We start from the raw sequence: 20,798 nt of genomic DNA on the forward strand, positions 1-20,798 counted from the left end.
TAAAAAACGAGACAGGGCTGGGGCAGAGGAGGCAGCAGGGTCTCTGGGGACCCATCCCCGGGAGCGATCACGCGTGCGGAACGTCCAGGACGAGACCCCAGGGCTTCGATTCCCACGGGGCTGCTCGTGCGGGATGGGGCGGGGTCTGGGCGGGGCCCGGGCGGGGTGGGGCGGGGCCGGGGTCCCGGGGGCCGGGGCGGGGCCGGGCTGGCGCTGCGCAGCCGCGGGGCGGCCGTCGCGCATGCGGGGCTCACACGGCTGCAGCCGGCGCCGCTGCCACTCCCGGGAGCATGAAGGACCGAACCCAGGAGCTCCGCACGGTGAGTCCGGCCCCAGCGCGCGGCCGCCCGCCGCCCGCCGCCAGCGCCAACGCGCCGGACACTTCCCGCCCGGCTCCCGCGGCCAGGAGGGCGGCCGCTCCTGCGCCCCCAGCCAGGGCTGAAGGGAGCGGGGCGAGCCAGGGACCTCGACCCCCCTCCGGGTTCCGCCCCTCGGACCCACTCGGGGTCACAGGCTCGCGTGAGCTCGGCCGCGCTGACACGTGGACGGTCGGCTGGAGTCCGGGATCCTGGATAAACTTTTCAGGGCCCTCTTGATTTGGGGGGTTCGGAGGGTATGATGGGGTTTCGGTGGCGGGACCTCTTCCCCCTCCCGCAGAGCAGGCCCTGTCTCTGGCCCCCTCACTGCCCCTCATCTCTGACCTCCCGTGCCCCCTCGGTGTAGACAGACGAGGGGACCGCGGTGGGAACCTCCTTGGTGTAGACAGACAAGGGGACCGCGGTGGGCCGGTGCCGGTCCCCTGCGCGGGGCCCCGCTGCGGGGCGCGCTGCGGAAACCTGGTCGTCGGGTGGTGGCGGCCTCCTCGGGCCACCCTGCTCACCTGTGGCTCCCATCACCTGTGGCTCCCCCTCTGCTCGGTCGCAGTAGGGATCCACTGGCCGCCCCAGGTATAAGGGGGGGGCGTCACACCCGCCCCCAGTCCACCTATCCACCTTCGGGCTTCCGGGCAGCCCTGGCTGGCGTTTCCAGACCCTTCAGGGTTCCTTGTGACTTGGATCTATTTTTCTACCTGTATCTGGGAAACCCCTGGGGTGTGGCTCCTGGGGCGGGGTTTGGGGGGAGTAGGAGGATGCACAAACGTTCTGAGTCAGAGCCCACCCTCTCTTCCCAGCCCAGAGACCCCTGCAGCCTTCGTGGGTCCCCTTCCCCTGGCCTCTGCCCTTAGGGATGAGGAGCCCAGGAGGATGGTGACCGGGAGTGGAGGACAGCGACGGAAATGAAGCCTCCCTGGGTGTGTCGGGGAGTGGGGGTGGATCAAGGCTCAAGACTAGATTGAGTCTCATCTGGTCATCTGGTCCCCTGGCTGGCCACCTGGCTGGCAGCCCTGGCTGCTGATCCCTGGGAGCACCCCCCACCCCGCTCCCTCGGCTAGGAACTAGAACCCTAAGGTCCCCTCCTATGGAAAATGTCAAGTGTCCTTTGGGCATTTGACCCCACGGCTTGTCTTCTCCACCCAGAGGCTCCCTGAGTTGGAGCCTGTCTGCCCCATTATGTCATGGTTGCCTCCTGGGCATCCTGGAGCCGGGACCTGGGCTCCGCTGCCTTCATCTCCCCCACTTGCTCTGGCACCACGGCCTCCACTTTGCCTCCAGACCTGTTATTCCTGGCCGAGCGCCCAGCCCCTGGTGTAAACCCCATGAGGTTTCAAAGGAAGAAAATGGTCCCTCAAGTCGCATATGGGCCTAAACACTTCCCCCGCGGCCCCTGTGGTTGCCCTCAAGTTTCCTGAGCTCCGTTGAGTCAGAATGAGTGTTTTCCTGGTGAGGGATGGCTGTGTGGTGTAATGTGCTGATGTTTAGGCGCCTGGTAGGTTACCTGAGGGTGTGTGTGGGAACCAAGTGGTCAGGGGAACCATGGGCCCTTACATAGGATAATAGCCTCTGGCATGTCAGCCTTCATCCCCCTAGCTGAAGGGGAAACTGAGGCACAAAAGAAACACGGCTTGCCTGCTAGAGGGAGGGGTGGTAGAAAAGGGCTTTGCCTCATCCCTGAAGATAGTCAGACTCAGGCCTGGCTGACACTGGGGGATAGCCAGTGGAGCTGGGGTTGTGAAGCGTTTGAACCCAGATCTTTTTGCTCTGATGTCTGTCTCTGTTACTACCTCCTCGCCCCCTGATTAGATGGTGAAGCCAGGCTTTGCTTTGAATGGTCTGAGGCTTCCGCTCCAGACACCCCCACCCTCCCCACACAAGGCATTCAGAGCCCAGGGAGGCTGTACCCATTGCTGGGTGGCCCTGCCCAGGGAGGGCTTTCTAGCAGACAGGTGGACGGCTGGCAGGCAGGAGCCCACCCGGGGTGGGGTGAGACAGTCAGTCTTGGTGGGGCCACTGTTCCCACAGGCTGCTTTCCCTCTGGACCTAGGGTTCCCATCTGTGAAGTGGGGATGGGAAAGCCTAGAATTCAGTTTCTCGGGACGAGAAGCAGGGCTACAGGTCTCCTGACTCCAGCTCCACATTTGTAGGAGGCCTGAAGCCCCAGGAGTCAGAATTTTCAGCCCAGAATCCCCAGGAAGGAAGAGGCCAGCACTGGCTGAGCTGGACTGGGCTAGACTGGGCTGGACTGGGGCGGGCTGGGCTGGGCTGGGCTGAACAGAGATGGTGCTGGGGACAGCGGCTGTGCACCGCTCCCAGCCCTCCCTCCCTCCCTCTTCCTCCTCCTCCTCCCTCTTCTTTCTCCTTCTCCCCCACCCAACGCCACCACATTTGGAAGGAGGCGAAGAGAGCTTATTTATAAAAGTCACACTTGGGAAAGGAGCTGGCGCGTTTCCTCACTCTGCAGGCCCGGCCCAGCCCTCCAGCCTTCTCCAGCCTTCTCCAGCCTTCTCCAGCTCCCAACTCTCCCTCTGCAGATGGGGAGTGAAGGGGGTCACTGGAGACTAGCCAGGGGGCCTCAATGCTGTCGCAGTCCCTCAGAGATCAGAAAGGCCACTTGCAGGTTACAGGTAACAAAGAGAGACCGAAGACAGGGCCAGGGTCACACAGCCAGGGAAAGACTTTTAGGTTAGAGCATCCCCAGGGAGCCCCACTCAGGCTGTAGCTGCCTCCTCCCCTCAACTCAGAGACTCCCTCATTTTCTTCTTGGGGACTTTGCAGAGCTGACCTTTCTCCCTGGGCCCAGAACGTGTGTTTGTCTATGTGCCAGGTCATGTGGGACAGACACATGGGACCTGTTGCAGGAGGCTGAAGACGTAGCAAGTAGGGAGAGTTGGAGCAGCACAATCCTGGAAGGCTTCCTGGAAGAAGAGACCCTGGGATAGCCCAGGAGCAGGAGCTGGATTTGAATAGGAGGAAAGAAGGTGATCCAAAGGAGGGGACAGGTTAGTGAAGGCAGAGAGATTGGAATGCTCAACCAGGAGAGAATAGCAGGTGGTCCTGACAGCTGGTGTCTGGGGCCCCCTGAAGTGCCTTGAGGTCTAGACTAGGGCCCAACTCACTGGAGCAGCCCAGGCAGGCCTGGATGGGAAGGCCCAGGGCCCTGCTTTGCCCACCAGTTTCCCCTTCTCTTTCGTTGCTGGGAAGAGTCTGGCGGTTGGGTGGCAACACTGGGCAGGTTCATCCTTAATCTCCCTCTGCTCATTTCCTCATCTGCAGAATGGAGCCAGTGTTACCTGCTTTGCAGAGTGGCAGGCACGAGAGTGTAAGAACAGGAGCCGGACAGGGCTCGCCCGATCCTTCCTCCCATTACGTCCCAGAGGTTTCCCAGCATGAACCATGCATTTGGGTACATTTTCATCTGGGGTGCAGGTGGAACGGCCTCCCGGGACCATCTAGTTCAACCTCCTATCTTACAGATCAGAAAACAGGTCCAGAAAGGGCCAGGTGTTTATCTGAGGTCACGCAGCCTGTGGGGACAGAGCCTGGCCCCTTCCACGGCCTGAAGCTGCCTCCCTGAGCCGCTCTGGGGCCCTGTGAAGGGGCAGGCTCTGCAGGGCAGGGACCTGGTGTACACACAGCTGGAGGCTGGAGACAGGGTGAGGAGGCTCAGATTGCATAGCCGTCTTTCCTGGAGACCCAGCTTGGCCTCTCTCACACCCCTGACTCAGCTCCGGGCCTCTCTGCACTAGTGATATTGACTTTGATTAGTCATTTAAAAGAAGAAGGGAAAAAAATAGCCCTCGAGGCAGACAACAGCCACTGTGCTCAGCAGTGATGAATCAACCTTGCCAGCCTGATGGCTTCCCCTGGGACAGGCCTGGAGGCTGCCTGGCCTCTGCACCTCTTGGAGGAGTCAGACTATTACATCCAGGAAGGTGTCCTGGAATCCTGGAGTCTCTGCTAGGAGAGACCACCAGGGCTGCCCCACCTCTGCCAGGTGAAGCTCAGGGCATCCAGCTCCCCGTGGTTCCAGCAGGGTCTGTTCTTCCTAGCAGTCTCCATGCTAGGGAGGTAAGGAGCACTCCCTCCCAGCCTTCCTGGTTGGAGGTGGTGTTTTTTGTTGGGTTTTTTTTTTTTTTTTTTTTTTAGATGGAGTCTCGCACTGTCTCCAGGCTGGAGTGCAATGGTGCCATCTCAGCTCATTGCAGCCTTCACCTCCTGGGTTCAAGTGATTCTCCTTCCTCAGCCTCCTGAGTAGCTGAGACTACAGGTGTGCATCACCACGCCCGGCTAATTTTTGTATTTTTAGTAGCAACGGGGTTTCACCATGTTGGGCAGGATGGCCTCGATCTCTTGACCTCGTGATCTGCCCGCCTTGGCCTCCCAAAGTGCTGGGATTACAGGTGTAAGCCACCACACCCAGCCAATTTTTTTTTTTTTTAGACGGAGTCTCGTTCTGTCATCCAGGCTGGAGTGCAGTGGCACAATCTCGGCTCACTGCAACCTCCACCTCCCAGGTTCAAGTGATTCTCCTGCCTCACCCTACCGAGTAGCTGGGATTACAGGCATGCACCACCACACCCGGCTAATTTTTGTATTTTTAGTAGAGATGGGGTTTTGCCATGTTGACCAGGCTTGTCTTGAACTGCTAACCTCAGGTGATCCACCCACCTTGGCCTCCCGAAGTGCTGGGATTAAGGCATGAGCCACTGCACCCGGCTACCCCTATAAATTCTGATTCAGTCTCTTTGGGGTGGATCCCTGGAAGCTGTTTTTTTTGTTTTGTTTTTTTTTTAACCCCCCCAGAGGATTCTGGTGCTCGCCCAGCTTTGAGAACCGCTGAATGCAGAACAAAAAAACACCAGGATGTTAGCTGGGCTTGGGGGCTCACACCTGCAGTACCAACTACTTGGGAGGCTGAGGCGGGAAGACTGCTTGAGCTCAGGAGTTTGAGACCAGCCTGAGCAACATAGTGAGACCACCATCTCTACACAAATTTAAAATTAGCCAGGTGTGGTGGCAGGCGCCTGTAGTCCCAGCTACTCTGGAGGCTGAGGCTGGAGGATTGCTTGAGCCTGGGAGATCAAGGCTGCAGTGAGCTATGATCTTGCCACTACACTCCAGTCTGGACAACAAAGCGAGATTCTGTTTCAAAAAAAAAAAAGAGCTGGGCGCGGTGGCTTATGCCTGTAATCCTAGCACTTTGGGAGACCGAGGCGGGCGGATCACCTGAGGTCAGGAATTCAAGACCAGCCTGGCCAACATGGTGAAACCCCGTCTCTACTAAAAATACAAAAACTAGCCAGGTGTGGTGCGGGTGCCTGTAATCCCAGCTACTCGGGAGGCTGAGGCAGGAGAATCGCTTGAACCTGGGAGGCGGAGATTGTGGTGAGCCGAGATTGCGCCACTGCGCTCCAGCCTGGGCAACAGAGCGAGACTCTGCCTCAAAAAAAAAAAAAAAAGTGCCAGGACAAATTGGATGTTGGTTGGATGGGAGAAGAGGAGGAAGATGGCAGATGTCCTAGGTTTCCGGCTTGGGGTTCTGCGCTAGGCAGTTCAGAGGAGGGGGCTCTGGCAAAACAGGTGGGGCCTGGTTTTGGCCAGGAGGCAGGCAAGGTGCCCGTATGATATCTGGGCACATCCGTCCGTAAGACACTTGGGCCTTTGAGTTTGTGCCCCACAGTTCCAGCTGCCACCTGCACAGCGAAGGGTTCCAAGTCCCCAACTCCAATCCAGCCCCCTCTCCAGAGCTGTGAATGCCACTCAGAAAGCATTGGTAGATCCCCAAGGGAGCTGGGCCCTAATTATTCCACAGAAATCTGTGTGTCCACTTTTGTCTTTTTGAGACAGGATCTTGCTCTGTCACCTAAGCTGGAGTGCAATGGCACGATCATAGCTCACTGCAGCCTCGACCTCCAGGGCTCAAGCAATCCTCCCACCTCAGCCTCCTGAGTAGCTGCGATTACAGATGCATGGCACCACGCCCAGCTAATTTTTGTAGCTTTTGATAGAGATGGGGTCTTGCTATGTTGCCCTGGCTGGTCTCAAACTCCTGGACTCAAGTAATCCTCCCACCTTGGCCTCCCAAAGTGCTGAGATTACCGGCGTGAGCCATCATGCCTGGCCACTTTATGTATACAGTGCCCGCCCTGGCCAGCCCAAGACACCAGGAAGACAGCATGCCAGGGTAGCCACATCACCTAGTTACATTTTGGTCAAGAGTGTGTCTGGGCTGGGAAACAGAGGAGGTGAGGGTAGCAGTGGGGCTCTGCCATCCCGCGTCCTTATCAGTTTATTCCGTGTCCAATGAGAACTGATTCTGTGTCTGAGTGAATCTGGAGGACATCTCTAGAATGCTGCCACCAGGCTCTAGCTTGGATGTGGATGAGGGTGCAGGGGCGACAGAGCCAGGAGCCATCAGAATCCCACAAACTGAAATAAGCATCAGAACAAATGAAGAAATGAAACAGGAAGAAGGTCCTTCACTCGAACCCCAAATCCACTCCACAGACAGTGGTTGGGAAGGGCTTGGGGCTTTTCTTGACAGGAAATGCTACATGATCACTTATCTGATTCCTGGCTGTATTACTAGAGGTAGATCATATAGAAAGAGGGAGGGGATGGGCCAGATCTTTGGCATTGCCCAGACCACAGTCAGCAGCAGATTCAGTTTGTGTGCTGTATGACAGGAGACAGAGGCACAGTGGAACAACTCTTGGGCAGGGGCTGTAATTTGGGGTCCCTGGGAAGGATCTGAAAGGGAAGGAATACTTAAAAAGAAAAATCTAGGGAGGATGTGGATGCCGCCTTCAGATCTATAGCAGGGGTACCCCAGGGAGAGGGAACCCACAGGTTCTTTATGGCCTGGAACCAAACCACAGGGAAGAGAAGGACTCTAACAGTTGGGGCTGCCCGAGATGGGCAGAGCTGTCTGGGGAAGCTAGTGAGCTCACTGTCACAGGAGGTATGCAAGCTGAGGCTGGCAGCTGAAGCCAGGGGGACTTTTCAGGTCCCTTAGGGCCTGAGAGTTTTCAGCCATGGCTCCAATAGGAATGTGAATGGTGTGTGGAAGAACAAGGTGCGAGATACTGATTTGGGGGGGCAGGGAGGCTTCTGGAAGGAGGTGGCATCGAGGAAGAAGGGAATGTCACCTTCATGGAATCAGCATCCCGGGCAAAGGGATGTGCCTGGGGGAAGTTGGGGGCAGAGGGTGGATTGTAGGGCCAGGAACCAGTTGTAGGTGTGGGGGAGTGGGGTCTGATCCCAGGGGAGGGCAGCAGGATAAAGAGCAGAGCTGGGGGTGAAAATTCCCAAGAACGAAGAAGTAGAAGGACGTGGGGAGGAAAGGCCCACTTCGCCCATCCCCTCTAGGTTTTGCTTGGAGCTGTGGCTGGTTTGACCATGCCTCAGAGGTCAGGCCCTCAGCCCCCCGACTGGCTTTGGGGCCAATCTCAATGCCACCTCCAGGGTAGACTTGACCTGCGTGCCCCCATCTACCCTGGCCCTGATCTCCCTTTCCCCAGCCCTACCCTCATAGACGGAGGGTCCAGAGGAGGATGCGGGCATCTCTCCTCCCAGCCCTTCTGTTAGAGAAGCTTCCTGGTCCAGCCTTCAGCCTTCTGGGAAGGTAGCAGGTCAGAGCTGGCCGGATGCCTGGAGAAGATCTGCCCTCATTACACAGATGGGCAAGCTGAGGTCAAGAGAGGCACCAGACAGGTGCCAGGGGTCTCTGAGGGCAGGACAGGGGTTCGGTGGGGCTGGCAGTGACGCTCGTCTCTGGCCACGGAAAAGGAGCTGGATAATTCTCCATCCACCCTTTGTCATCTACCCTGATCCTCTGAGCACCAGGGCAGAGAGGGCAGGACACTGAATGGCAGGAGCTCCTGGGGCCACTTCCCAACCTGGCAGCCTGCCCAGGAGGAGGAACTGGGCTCCTCCTGGCAGTGCTCTGCCTCAGTTTCCCTAGGGAGGGCTCCTCTGACTCAACTCCTAGGCCTGTCACGGTCTAAAAGCGTGAAAACGGCTCCTGGATTTTCTGTGTCTGTGGGGAGCTTGGTGGGGGAGGGGGTACCACCTGGTGACAGCCCCAGGTACTCGGTGGGGAGTGGGAACGAGGATTTATTTTAGCTGCTGGGGAGGTGGTACGATATCTTAAAGAGAGGAGGCCCCTCTGAGCCGCCTCTACCAAAGCTCCTAACTACCCCCTCTCCCCATGAGTCCCCACTTTGATGGGGTGATGTGAGCCCCTCACAGAACATGCTCAGGCCGGGCATGGTGGCGGCTCACACCTATACTCCCAGCACTTTGGGAAGCCAAGGTGGGAAGATCACTTGAGCCCAAGAGTTTGAGACCAGACTGGGCAACATAGTTTGACCCTGTCGCTACAAAAAAAAAAAAAATCAAAAAGTAGCTGGGTGTGGTGGCATGCATCTGATGCATCTGTAGTCCCAGCTGCTTGGGAGGCTGAAGTGAAAGGATGGCTTGAGCCCGGGAGGTCGAGGCTACAGGGAGTTATGATTGTGCCACTGCACTCCAGCCTGGGTGACAGAGCGAGACCCTGTCTCAATCAATCAATCAGTCCATCCATCAATCAAACAAACATACCTGCCCTGCTTCCCCACTTTTTCTCAGCCCTCCCTCCATGCAGCCAGGTGTCACTGTCCCCATTTCACAGAAGAGTAAACAGAGCCAGAGGGGTTAAGGCCCAGCCTGATGAGTCCCATCAGTTCTCTCAGCCCCTCAACCTCCACCTGCCTCCGTCCTGACCAGAGAGCACCGAGGTGGGGTCAGTGCTGAGCCAGTCAGTGGCCACTCCCGTGAGGCACTCAGAAATGAGGTGGGAACAAGATCAGATGTGGTGGTTCACGCCTGTAATCCCAGTACTTTGGGAGGCCAAGGCGGGCGGATCACCTGAGGTCAGGAGTTCGAGACCAGCCTGGCCAACATAGTGAAACCCGTCTCTACTAAAAATACAAAAATTAGCTGGGCATGGTGGCATGCACCTGTAATCCCAGCTACTCAGGAGGCTGAGGCAGGAGAATTGCTTGAACCCAGGAGGTGGAGGTTGCAGTGAGCCAAGATCACACCACTGCACTCCAGCCTAGGTGACAGTGCGAGACTCTCTCAAAAAATAAAAAAATAAAAATAAAAGAGGTGGGAACAAGCCCTGAGCCCCAGGCTGAGAGACCTCAGTCCCTGCCCCAGGGTGGCCACCCCGGATATCCTTGCCTTGGCTGCAGAGAGAGACCTGGCCTTGCCAGCAGCGTGGGCTGACCCTGGCCTACTGGCGGTATGAGGCAGACAGTAATAATTGTGCGCAGCATGCCGGGAAGTCAGAAGTATAATTACCCCTGCCCCACGATGGGGGTGGCTTTTGTACAGCTGGTCCTGGGACAGTGGAGTGGGGCTTGTAACTGTGGCTGAGGCCTAAGGCAGGACCCAAGCCAAGTGGCAACATGACTGTCCCCTTGTGCCTGCTGGGCCCAGGTCTGGGGACTGGAAGGAGGCAGACTGAGGTCCAATGGCAAGACCGACAGGGAGGCCAAGTACAGTGGCTCACACCTACAATCCCAGTGCTTTGGAAGGCTGAGGCAGGAGGATCGCTTGAGGCCAGGAGTTCAAGACCAGCCTGGGTAACACAGTGAGACCCCCGTCTCTACAAAAATAAAAATTAAATTTAAAAACTGTTTTAAAAAAAGACTCACAGGAGATTCCTAAGAGATCTGATCCGTGCCACCTCGGGACTGGGGTTTAGTGGTGCCCAGGCCTGGGACACAGTAGGCAGGTCTCCCCTTATAGGGCCCACTCTGGAAAGGGAGCTTGGGACCTCTGGGCTCCACCTGAATTAAAACCACTGGAGCCAGGCATGGTTGTGGAAACCTATAATTCCAGCTACTCGGGATGCTGAGTTGGGAGGATCGCTTGAGCCCAGGTGTTCAAGGCTGCAGTGAGCTGTGATTGCACCCCTGCACTCCAGCCTGGGTGACACAGCAAGACCTCAACTCTACAAATGTGTGTATGTGTTTGTGTGTGTAAACCACAGGGCCAGGAGAGTAGAGAATGCACTTTCCAGGCAGCTGTCCTAGGGGCCTAGGGGACCCAGAGGGCCCAGACAGAGCGGCCAGCCCCAGGCTCACTTGCCTCCCCAGCCACAGGGAGGGGGCAGGCAGATAGGTGAGGGAGGAAGTCCCTGGCCCAGAGGCTGAGACTTGGCCTTGACACCAGTGTATCAGGCAAGGTTCCTCTCTCTGTGCCAGGCCCCCAGTGGTCCTCCAGATCTTACTGTGGCTGGGAGCAGAACAGCCAGGCCTGTTCTTGTCCCTGCCCAGAGGCCCCCAGGGAGAGGGGGAGGGGCGGGGCCCTGGCGCTGTACCCTGGGCACCTGCGTGTGTACAGGTGGGTCCTGTACATACGTCCGCTCATGTGTGCACAACCCCGCACAGGCCAAGGACAGCGATGATGATGATGATGTCGCTGTCACCGTGGACCGAGACCGCTTCATGGATGAGTTCTTTGAGCAGGTGGGAGCCAGCACACCCCACCCTTCCCGCACACTGGCAGAACTTGGGGGGCCACTCTCGCCTCTGAGCCAGGTTCAGTGCTCTTTCACACCTGCACCTGGCTCAGCAGCTCCGGGGCGCCAACGAATGAACCATTTTGAGGGTGAATAGATGGAAGCTCAGAGTGGAGCTAAATCTGGGATCACACTCCTCCCCATCTGGGTCTGGAAGGACGCACCCCCACTGCACCCCAGCACCCGGAGCCTGGCCCGTCCTCCCCCTGAGCCCTGACCGCAGCCCTACTCTGGGCCATCTCTGGGCCCCAGAAGCCTCCTCCCCTGATTTCCTTCTCCTGACCACCTGGCCTTGGTCCGCAGGTGGAGGAGATTCGAGGCTTCATTGACAAGATCGCAGAGAACGTGGAGGAGGTGAAGCGGAAGCACAGTGCCATCCTGGCATCCCCCAACCCCGATGAGAGTGAGTGTGTGGGGCGGGGGACGGGTTTCAGGCCCCACAAGCCTCGGGAAGGGGCTGCTGCCAGGGAGGCCTCACGGGACCTCTGCAGCCTTCATGGCTGGTGGGCTTAGGAGTATCTGGGTGGGCCAGGGTCAGGAGGGTTTCACGAGAAGCCTTGGGAAATGCAGCTGTCCCCGGCTTGGAACTGGGGGGTTAGTACCCAGCATCCCAGGCCGGCCAGACCAGGTCTCCATGAAAGACTTGGGTGATGGGAGAGGCGATCGGCCCCGCCCTTCCCAGGTGAACTGGCCTTTTTTTTCTTTTTTTCTTTTTTTGAGATGGAGTCTTGCTCTGTCGCCAGGCTGGAGTGCAGTGGCACAATCTCAGCTCACTGCCACCTCTGCCTTCCGGGTTCAAGCGATTCCCCTGCCTCAGCCTCCCAAGTAGCTGGGATTACAGGCACGTGCCACCATGCCCGGCTAATTTTTTGTATTTTAGTAGAGATGGGGTTTCACCATGTTGGCCAAGACGGTCTTGATCTCCTGACCTCGTGATCCACCTGCTTCAGCCTCCCAAAGTGCTGGGATTACAGGCATGAGCCACCGCGCCCGGCCGAACTGGCTTTTTTCCTTTTTTCTTTTCTTTTTTCTTTTTTATTTTTTTCAAGACGGAGTCTTGCTCTGTCACCCAGGCTGGAGTGCAGTGGTGCCATCTCGGCTCACTGCAACCTCCGCCTCCCAGGTTCAAGCAATTCTCCTACGTCAGCCTCCCGAGTAGCTGGGATTACAGGCATGCGCCACCATGCCCGGCTAATTTTTGGTATTTTTAGTAAAGATGGGGTTTCTCCATATTGGTCAGGCTGGTCTCGAACTCCCGACCTCAGGTGATCCGCCCGCCTCGGCCTCCCAAAGTGCTGGGATTACAGGCATGAGCCCCCACGCCCAGCACCAAGAAGGTGTTTTTTTTCATTTCGAACTGGCTTTTTTCTAAGGCAACTGGGCTGGCTGCAGCCCTGGGCTTCTGGGAGCGAGGGAAGGAAGGAGGGAAGGAGGAAGCTGTCTGTGATCAATAGGAAGGCCTCTCGGTCCAGCCCCGCCCCTCCCCTCGCCTCCCAGGGGAGCAGATGGCAGCTCTAAGTCGTCAGCGCTGTGGGAGGGCAAGCTGGCCAAGCAGGCAGAGCTTCCGGAAGGAGCTGGCAGCCCTGGCACCTGGCCATGTGGCACCCTGGGGCGGGCATTCTCAGGGCTCCAGGAAGTCACCCCTCTCCCTCCACACTGGGAGCCTGTGTGTCAGGCTCGCACTCTGTCCCCAGACAGGTCCCCCTGACCCGGTCCTCACGTTCCTGTTGAGATGTTGGTTACTACACTGAGAGATGCCAGGCTGATGGCATAGGTGCCCTTCCCTGGAGGGGGGCTCACCATGAGCCCCAGGGATGCAGCCATCAGGTGTTTGAGAGAGGCAAGCGCTGGCCACCCAGGTGCCCGGGGTCAGATTTTCTTCTCACCTCCAGCACGGCCTCCTGGTCTATGACCCCTCACCCCCAAGCCCACTGGCATCTTCAAGAACCCAGAGTAAATCTTTTCACAGCCCCAAAGTGTGCATGAACCCAGGTCAGTGCCACACCAACTAAGCCAGTGCCCCGCCCTCAGAAGGCAAAATGGGTCAGGTGGGAGCAGGGTGGACTGCCTCAGGAAGGGCAGGAGGGAGAGAGGGACGCCCAGGGCTCACCACGCTGTGCTCCTTGCCTGAGAGATTTGTTGGATGGCAGCATGAGACGGATGTCTGTGCGCCCAGAGGTATCTGGGTCACTGTGTGTCCCTCTGTGGGCTGTTCCTGCTCAGGGTCAGGAGGTGGCTGATTGTGGGGTGGGGACGGAGGGCTCTAAAGAGCAGGGGAGTGGGTCTCTCACTGCTGGCAGGTGGGGCGGGCATGGGGCAGCAGAGCTGTCTGCTCCACACCTTGGGCTCCTGCAGGCCACCTCCTGCACTGTCTCCTGCTGCGGTGTCATGCACAGTCATAGGGACCGGTTCTGAGTCACCACCCGTGAGCTGAGCAGTTGAGACCTGGCGGAGTCCCAGGCTCTCGCTAAGAGGAGGGGGCTCATGTTGGGGGTTCTAGGGCACAGGCGGCACAGAGTTAAGGAGAAGTCTCAAGGAAAGATGGCAATGAGTGGGGGGCTCTCCCGGGCAAGGCAGGCTCTGCCTCCTCTGGGGGCTGCCATCCGGCCTGGGCTATTTTGGGTCTGAGCAAAAGAGGCTGAGACGTCAGAGCAGCTGGTAACCGACTTTTCCTTTGTTCCTACGGATGAGGCGCCCTCCTCCGCGCCTCGGAACCCCCCCTTCCCCGCTCCACCTCACTGCATTCCACTTGGGAGGTGACCCCATCCGGGGCCTTCCTGATAGACCACTCTCAACACCCCTCCAGGACAAACCCCAGCCCCAGGGGCAAGCAGAGGGGCGGGTGGGAAGGTGATAGCCAGAGCTCAGTCCCGGCTTCTCTCGGGGCAGAGTCCTGGGGGTGTCCTGAGACTGGGGTGTTGCCAGGAGCACCCCCAGGGGAGGCAGCTGTCTTGTCCCACTTTTCCATCCAGCTCCTCTCAGGCAGGGGGGCAAGCTGGGCACCCCCATGGCCTCTGCCAGCTTTAGGGAGATGGTTCTAGTTGAAACAAGGGCCACAAAACACTATGTCACCACCCTCGTCCAATTTCACCAGGGCCCCAGCTACCTGCCACGGCCAGGGCCAACTGTGCCCACCTCTTTGGACCTGAGGGCCCACATCAGCGCCCACCCAGGCCATCCACCCCTTGCCCCCTTCCGCCCGCCAGGTACTTAGCACCCAGGGAGGCGTAGCTTTGTGGGAACAGCAAGGTCTGCCCCACCCAGAGTGTTTGCGCATATGACTCAGGGAGTGTGGGGTGGTCCCCTGTCAACCCCCTGGCTGGCTGCGTACCCTCCTGAGCCACCAGGTAACACCAGGTGAGCCCACACCGCCCCCCCACCCCTTCAACTCCAGCAAGCATCAAGTCACTGTTCCCGGCGCCAACTCCAGCATCGCCAGCTGCTCCACAATTACTTCTGCCTTAAATTTAGACCCATCTGTTATCTCCAGGGGGTGGGGGCGCCAGCAAAGGAGGAAGGGAGGCTCCTCCGAAGACAGCACAAGAGGGGGTGAAGCTGCAGCTGGTGCAGCCCTGGCCCAGAATTGGGGGAGGGGGGCGGGCAGGCAGAGCCTTAGCCAGGGGAACAGCGGAGAACCGGGATCTTCCCAGAGCCTCCCACTGGGCCCCCTGGGCTAGAGGCTGAGCCTGCACGTCAGTCCCCGCGGAGCCTAGGAGGCCTACCCCCACCCTTTCTACCTCCCCAGAGACGAAGGAGGAGCTGGAAGAACTCATGTCCGACATAAAGAAGACAGCAAACAAAGTTCGTTCCAAGTTAAAGAGTGAGTCAGGCTTGTCTGGGGGTGGGTGGGGGGCATTCTAGGCCTGCTTCCTCTGCGGAGCCCATGGGGTTTTGCTCGCCCTGAGGGGGTGCGCCGGATCTTGCTTTCCTTTCTGAGGGTGGCGTCATGTGCCCATTCACTCAACAGCTACTTGGCAAGGCCCGTTGGTGCCAGACTCTAGGCTGGGCCCAGGGACACACCCACCCAAGGCTTTGGCGAGGGAGGGCTCCACTCTGGATGGGCACTGCCCCTCACCTCTGCTAAAGAGGGTTGAAGAAGTGGCCAGTACTTCCTGGTCTCGTGCAGAAGCCCGGTATTCTGGGTGAACAGACACGTGCACCCCATGAGTGCCAAGGCCTCGGGGCCACATGCCCTGCAGGAGGGGCCACCTGGCTCTCCCCGCTGTGGGCATGGTCCCTCGTACACAGCCTTTCTGAGCAGAAAAGGAGTGGTACCCAGGCATAGGGTGGCCGGAGCTACCAGACCTCACACACACGCAGAGCTTGGAGTGGGTGTGCATTTACACACGTGCACACACCACACAGCGTCACAGCTGGAAGGGCCTCTGTAGGCCCCTCCTCCATCGGTGCCTGGCACTGATCCCACCAGCCACAGGCCACACACATACCCTAGGGGATGTGGGGAGGTGGATAGATGCTGGGTGTGCGGGTAGGGGACGGGGTTGAAGGGGCCTGGTTATGACTCAGCAGCCACCTGTGCCCCCAGGCATCGAGCAGTCCATCGAGCAAGAGGAAGGCCTGAACCGCTCCTCCGCTGACCTGAGGATCCGGAAGACACAGGTGCGGCCACGGAGTCTAGGATGGGCGGGCACCTGAGTCTCTGGGTCGGTCCCCACAGGGCCTGACCCCTGCACCTCCATCTCGGGCCCCCAGCACTCCACGCTGTCCAGAAAGTTTGTGGAGGTCATGTCGGAGTACAACGCCACGCAGTCCGACTACCGCGAGCGCTGCAAAGGCCGCATCCAGAGGCAGCTGGAGATCAGTGAGCTGGGGGTGGGGCCTGGGGTGGGGGGCGGGGCCTGGAGCCTGGAGGGGCGGGGCCCGAGGCTGCTGCTGAGTGCGTGGCTCGAGGCTGCTGCTTAGTTAGGGGCCGGAGGCGGGTGGCCCGAGGCAGCTGCTGAGTTAGGGGCTGGAGGGGCGGGGGCCTGAGGCGGCTGCTGTGTTAAGGGCCGGGGGGGCGGGGCCTGAGGCTGCCGCTGAGCTCGGGGCTGGGGGGAGCCCGGGCCTGGGACTGGAGGGGGCGGGGCCCAATGCTGCTGCTGAACTCCCCGGAGAGGGCTGGGCTCAGTGTGACCCCACTCGCTTGCAGCCGGCAGGACCACAACCAGTGAGGAGCTGGAGGACATGCTGGAGAGTGGGAACCCCGCCATCTTTGCCTCTGGGGTGAGTGTAGGCCCCATCCCTCCTGCCATGACCCCCTCACCATGTTCCCCACGTCCATGACCCCTAGTGCTGGGTCTGGACAGTATTTGGACACAGACCCCTTGTAAGGCAGGTTTTAGGGAAGGAAGAGTCCCAGAGAGGGGAAAACACCAGGCTGAGGTCACATAAATGTCAGCGGCAAAGGTGGACTCAAGACCCCTGTCTCCTGATGCCTCCCAGTTGGACCCACTTTCGCCGGCGGCCAGCGGCTCCTCCTCTTATCCGTGGGCCCTTTTCCTCTCCTGGAGGACATTTGGCCATTTCTGTGTTCACGTGAAGCCGGGCAGGGGTGCTCCCTGAAGGACGTGGCACACAGGTGTTTGAGGCAGGCTTGGGGCTGTGAGTTCCAGGAGAGAGGGGAGGAGCAGTCACATTCAATGTGGGGGAAGGGACGGGAGAAAGGCAGTTCCAGGCTTGGGTCCACGGGGCAGTCAACTTCGGCTCTGCAAAATGCTGGTGATAAGGACTGTCACTGAGCACTGGCTCTGTGGCCAGCACAGGTGGAAAGTGTCACTAGCCCCAGGTTACAGGTAGGAGATTGGCTTGCAGAGAAATTAGGTAACAGCTAGCATGTGGCAGAGCCAGGTAGCAAGGCGGGGAAGGCTGCGGCTTGGGAGGAAGCCTCGGGCCCCCTTCCGGAGCAGCTCTGCCCACCCCAAACGCCCTCCCCCTCGGCCCTCTGCCCTGCCCCTCAGCAAGCCTCTGGGTCCCAGCCCCCTGCTCCCACCCCCAGATCATCATGGACTCCAGCATCTCGAAGCAGGCTCTGAGCGAGATTGAGACGCGGCACAGTGAGATCATCAAGCTGGAGAACAGCATCCGTGAGCTACACGACATGTTCATGGACATGGCCATGCTCGTGGAGAGCCAGGTGAGTGCCGGGCCCCCCTGCCCTCCACTCCAGCCCACACCAGCACCCAGGGCTGCACTAACCTCGCCCTTTCTGCCCGACACGCTGCCCTGCCGGGGAGGGACCAAGTTCTCAGGTAACCAATCACCCGCTGTTGAAACTGCCGCCAGGGCCCTGCCCACCCGAAGGTCCCTGTCCTCTGCATGGCTCTGCTTGAGCTTCAAGGACCCCAGGCCCTGCATGGCCCCACCCCCTATACCCCGCCGTCTCTCATTCCCCTACTACTGTTTCCTCATGGGGCCACTGTGGGCCATGCATTTCGCCAGAGACTGAAGGCATAGCAGTGACCAGGACAGCTCAGGGACCTGCTTCCTGGAGTGAATGGCTGTTGGGCAAAAGAGTTGCCTAAGAACAAATCGAAGGTTCTCCAGTGGGGCTCAAACTTGAATGAGTCACCTGGAGGACTTGTAAGTTTCCAGGTCCCCGTCCCAGAGACTGGCAGCTGAGGTGAAGGTCCAGGAAGGTGCCTCTCTGACAAGCTCAAAGGTGGTGCCACCACCACTGTGGTTCCAAAGTTACACAGAGTAACACCGTGACCACGATGGGGCGGCTGCCTTTGTTGGAGTGAGTGGTCAAGGAAGGCCTCTCAGGAGGGGGCATTTGAGCTGATGCCAAAAAAGGGGGAAAAGGAGCCAGCTGTGAAGACTTCGCAGCGGAGATGAAGAGCTGGCCCCAGCAACACTAAGGTCCCAAGCCCAGCAAGACCCAGACTTATTTCAGGAACAGAAAAAGGAGGTCCTTGCTGCTGGGGCACAAGGAGTGGTCGGAGCTGAGATGAAGCTGGAGATGAGGTGGACGGGGCCTTGGCAGGCAGTGTGCTGGGGAATTTGCGGTCTCTTCTAGATTGGAGGGGGTTTGGGTTGTTTGTTTTGTTTTAGCAAAAGATGGGATCTTGCTGTGTTGCCCAGGCTGGTCTCGGAACTCCTGGGCTCAAGTGATCCTCTCACCTCAGCCTCCCAAAGTGCTGGGATCATAGATGTGAGCCACAGCACCCAGCCAGGTTGGAATGTGTTAAGTATGGGAGTGATGTGGCCTTGGTTAGGAAGTACGGAGGCCGTCAGGAGGCTGCCGCTGCCGCCATCTGGTGAGAAACAGACCATGGTGACGTGGACGCCAGTGAAGGCAACCGATGGACTTGGAGAGGGAGACACGCCCTAGGAGTCTTGTGGGGCAGTGTCATGGTCAGATTGGCCTCTGGGGGCAGCATGGGACCAGATCACAGGGCTCAAAAGGGCTGTGGGCTGGGCAGGGGGTTCTATTTTTTTTTCTTTTTCTTTTTTTGAGACGGAGTCTCACTCTGTCACCAGGCTGGAGTGCAGTGGCAGGATTTCAGTTCACTGCAACCTCTGCCTCCCAGGTTCAACCAGTTCTCCTGCCTCAGCCTCCTGAGTAGCTGAGACTACAGGTGCTCGCCACCACGCCCAGCTAATTTTTGTATTTTTAGTAGAGATGGGGTTTCACCATGTTGGCCAGGATGGTCTCGAACTCCTGACTTCAAGTTCTTAAAGACTGAAGACCCCAGACAGCAGACAGAGCTGGATGGAGCTGTCATGCCTGAGGATGGGGGTGTGGGCAGGCTCACCTGTGGCCACCTCAGGAGCTATGGCCAGGGCAGGACCAGACTCCAGCATACCCACTCCTGCTCCCACCTTCCTCTGCCTGGCACTGCCACGTCTCTGACAGTGTTCTCTGCATGGTCCCCAACCCTCAGCTGAGACTGCATGGCCAGCTCCACCCCCAGGATTGCTGCTCTGCAGGGAAATGTGGGAGCTGCCTTGGGGAGCCTGCCTGGCCCTCTACACCCCACCCAGGGTACCTGGCCCAGGTGAGAAGCTGTACTCTAACCTCCTCACGCCCCCTTTTTGTCTCTAGCCTCAGGGTGCTTTCCTGAAGTCCTGCCCCGAGCCCCAACCCAACCCTGAGGAGGGGGCCCTCTGGAGCTCGGGTGCCCCCGGCCCCGCAGGGAGAGATGATTGACAGGATCGAGTACAATGTGGAACACGCGGTAGACTATGTGGAGAGGGCCGTGTCTGACACCAAGAAGGCCGTCAAGTACCAGAGCAAGGCGCGCCGGGTCAGTAGCCCAGCCCTGCCCAAGGCCATGCCCCAGCACCCATTAGGGACCCCCAACCATCCCACATCCCTCCCCATCCCACCTCTCTCCCTTCTCTCAGGAGCTCCCCATGACAGCCCCCTCCCAGGCCGTCACCTTCCCCTGCTTGGATCCCCCCCGACTGTCCAGTCCTCAGCCTTTGCCATAGTCCCACCCCACCTGCCGCCACCACTGTCTGAGGCCTCTCCTGCCCGCTTCCCATGCAGAAGAAAATCATGATCATCATCTGCTGTGTGATCCTGGGCATCGTCATCGCCTCCACTGTTGGAGGCATCTTCGCCTAGAAGCCACCCAAACTGCCACTCCACTCCAGGTGGGCCACTCCAAGGAGGCCCTGGCTGCTGCCACCTGGCTGGGCTGCCCTCCCAACCCCCGCCTCTGGCTCAGAGCACCCTCCCTCCCGGCCCCCATGCTCCCTTCTCTGCCATGGGCCCTCCGTCCCCGCCCCGTGTCGTGTGCATGATCTCTGTGAGTGTGCGTCTGTACGGGAAGAGGCAGAGGGAGGCAGCCAGCGGGGCGTGATGCAGTGTGCACAGCGAGGAGCAGACCCAGGCAGGGCCGCCAGGGTGACACAGGCCACCCTTCCTTGCCTTCAGTAACTCGGCGGGCCCGGGTTCTGCTCTTCCCTGGGGACCCTAACCTCGCCTCCAGCTGACCTGCCCTGTCCTCTGGCCTCTCCAGCTGTCCCCACAAGCAGAGCCCTGAGGGGTGGGGACCAGCTGGCCACATGGTGCTGCTTTTCAGGTTAGGGGAGAGGTGGCCCTGAGGGACAGCCCAGCTCTGAGTCTCAGTCGCTGATCACTGCCAGGGAGGCTCAGGCTGCCATGGCTCCAGGCTCCCTCCCCTGCCTAGGGGCAAAGTCCATCGGGTCCTGGGCCTCAGCTTCCCTTCCCACATTCCTCCAGCCCCAGGAGCAACCCCTTGGGCTAGGTCTGACCCCAGGTGTCCCTCTGGAAGGGGCTGGCTGGTGCCCTATTTCCAGCCACCCCAGCAGCTAGGGAGGCAAAGCAGGCTGCAGTCAGTCCCTCGAGCCAGCGTTGCATGTTTGGGATGGTGGCTCCTGTTGTCTTGCGCTCTGGGAAGTCAGATGTCATTTCAGGCCTGCAGTCTCATCCTGCCCTTGCCATCCTCCCATCGATGTGCCACGTGGGTGTCAGGTGTCCCAGATGCAGTATTCGGCAGCCAGCCGGGGAGGGCTACCTCCTCCTCCTCACCACCTTGGGGCTTCTCATGGGAAATGTGCCCCCGCCCCAGGACCCTCTCCCTCGTGGACAGGCAGGGAGATGCATGCGAGTGCATGCAGCAGGGGATGGGGCCGTGTCCGTGTGCCCCACCCTCCCTCGGCTTTACTCCTGCCCAGTGACTGTGACCACTGTCCGTGTTGCCTTCTTGAACAGCGATTCCCCCCAACCCCTTCACCAAAGGTCTTGGTACAACCAGCTGCCCATTTTGTGAAATTTTTATGTAGAATAAACATTTGTATCTGTACCAGGCCTCTGTTGTAGATTTCCTCCCCAGGTCGCCTGGGGGAAAACCTTAGGAGGGTTCTCACTATTGCCCAAGCTG

The 20,798-nt window shown here is 59.1% G+C and overlaps 1 protein-coding gene across 2 annotated transcripts; it reads left to right on the forward strand.

The window, feature by feature from the left end:
• Window positions 1–203: 203 nt before the first annotated feature.
• Window positions 204–20,720, forward strand: STX1A (syntaxin 1A). Of its 2 annotated transcripts, XM_034951424.2 has the most exons (10): window positions 204–320; window positions 10,817–10,894; window positions 11,251–11,350; window positions 14,693–14,767; window positions 15,494–15,567; window positions 15,661–15,769; window positions 16,097–16,170; window positions 16,943–17,080; window positions 19,083–19,193; window positions 19,439–20,720. In XM_034951424.2, the coding sequence occupies exons 1-10, from the start codon at window positions 291–293 to the stop codon at window positions 19,514–19,516; spliced, it is 867 nt and encodes a 288-aa protein (XP_034807315.1). In that variant the 5' UTR covers window positions 204–290; the 3' UTR covers window positions 19,517–20,720. The 2 variants fall into 2 exon arrangements, with proteins under 2 accessions (XP_034807315.1, XP_034807316.1); XM_034951425.2 differs by lacking the exon at window positions 19,439–20,720 and having other exon boundaries at window positions 16,943–17,195; window positions 18,992–19,193.
• The last annotated feature ends 78 nt before the right edge of the window (window positions 20,721–20,798 follow it).

Source organism: Pan paniscus, chromosome 6 (genome assembly GCF_029289425.2).
Source record: "Pan paniscus chromosome 6, NHGRI_mPanPan1-v2.0_pri, whole genome shotgun sequence".
Lineage (NCBI taxonomy): Eukaryota > Metazoa > Chordata > Mammalia > Primates > Hominidae > Pan > Pan paniscus.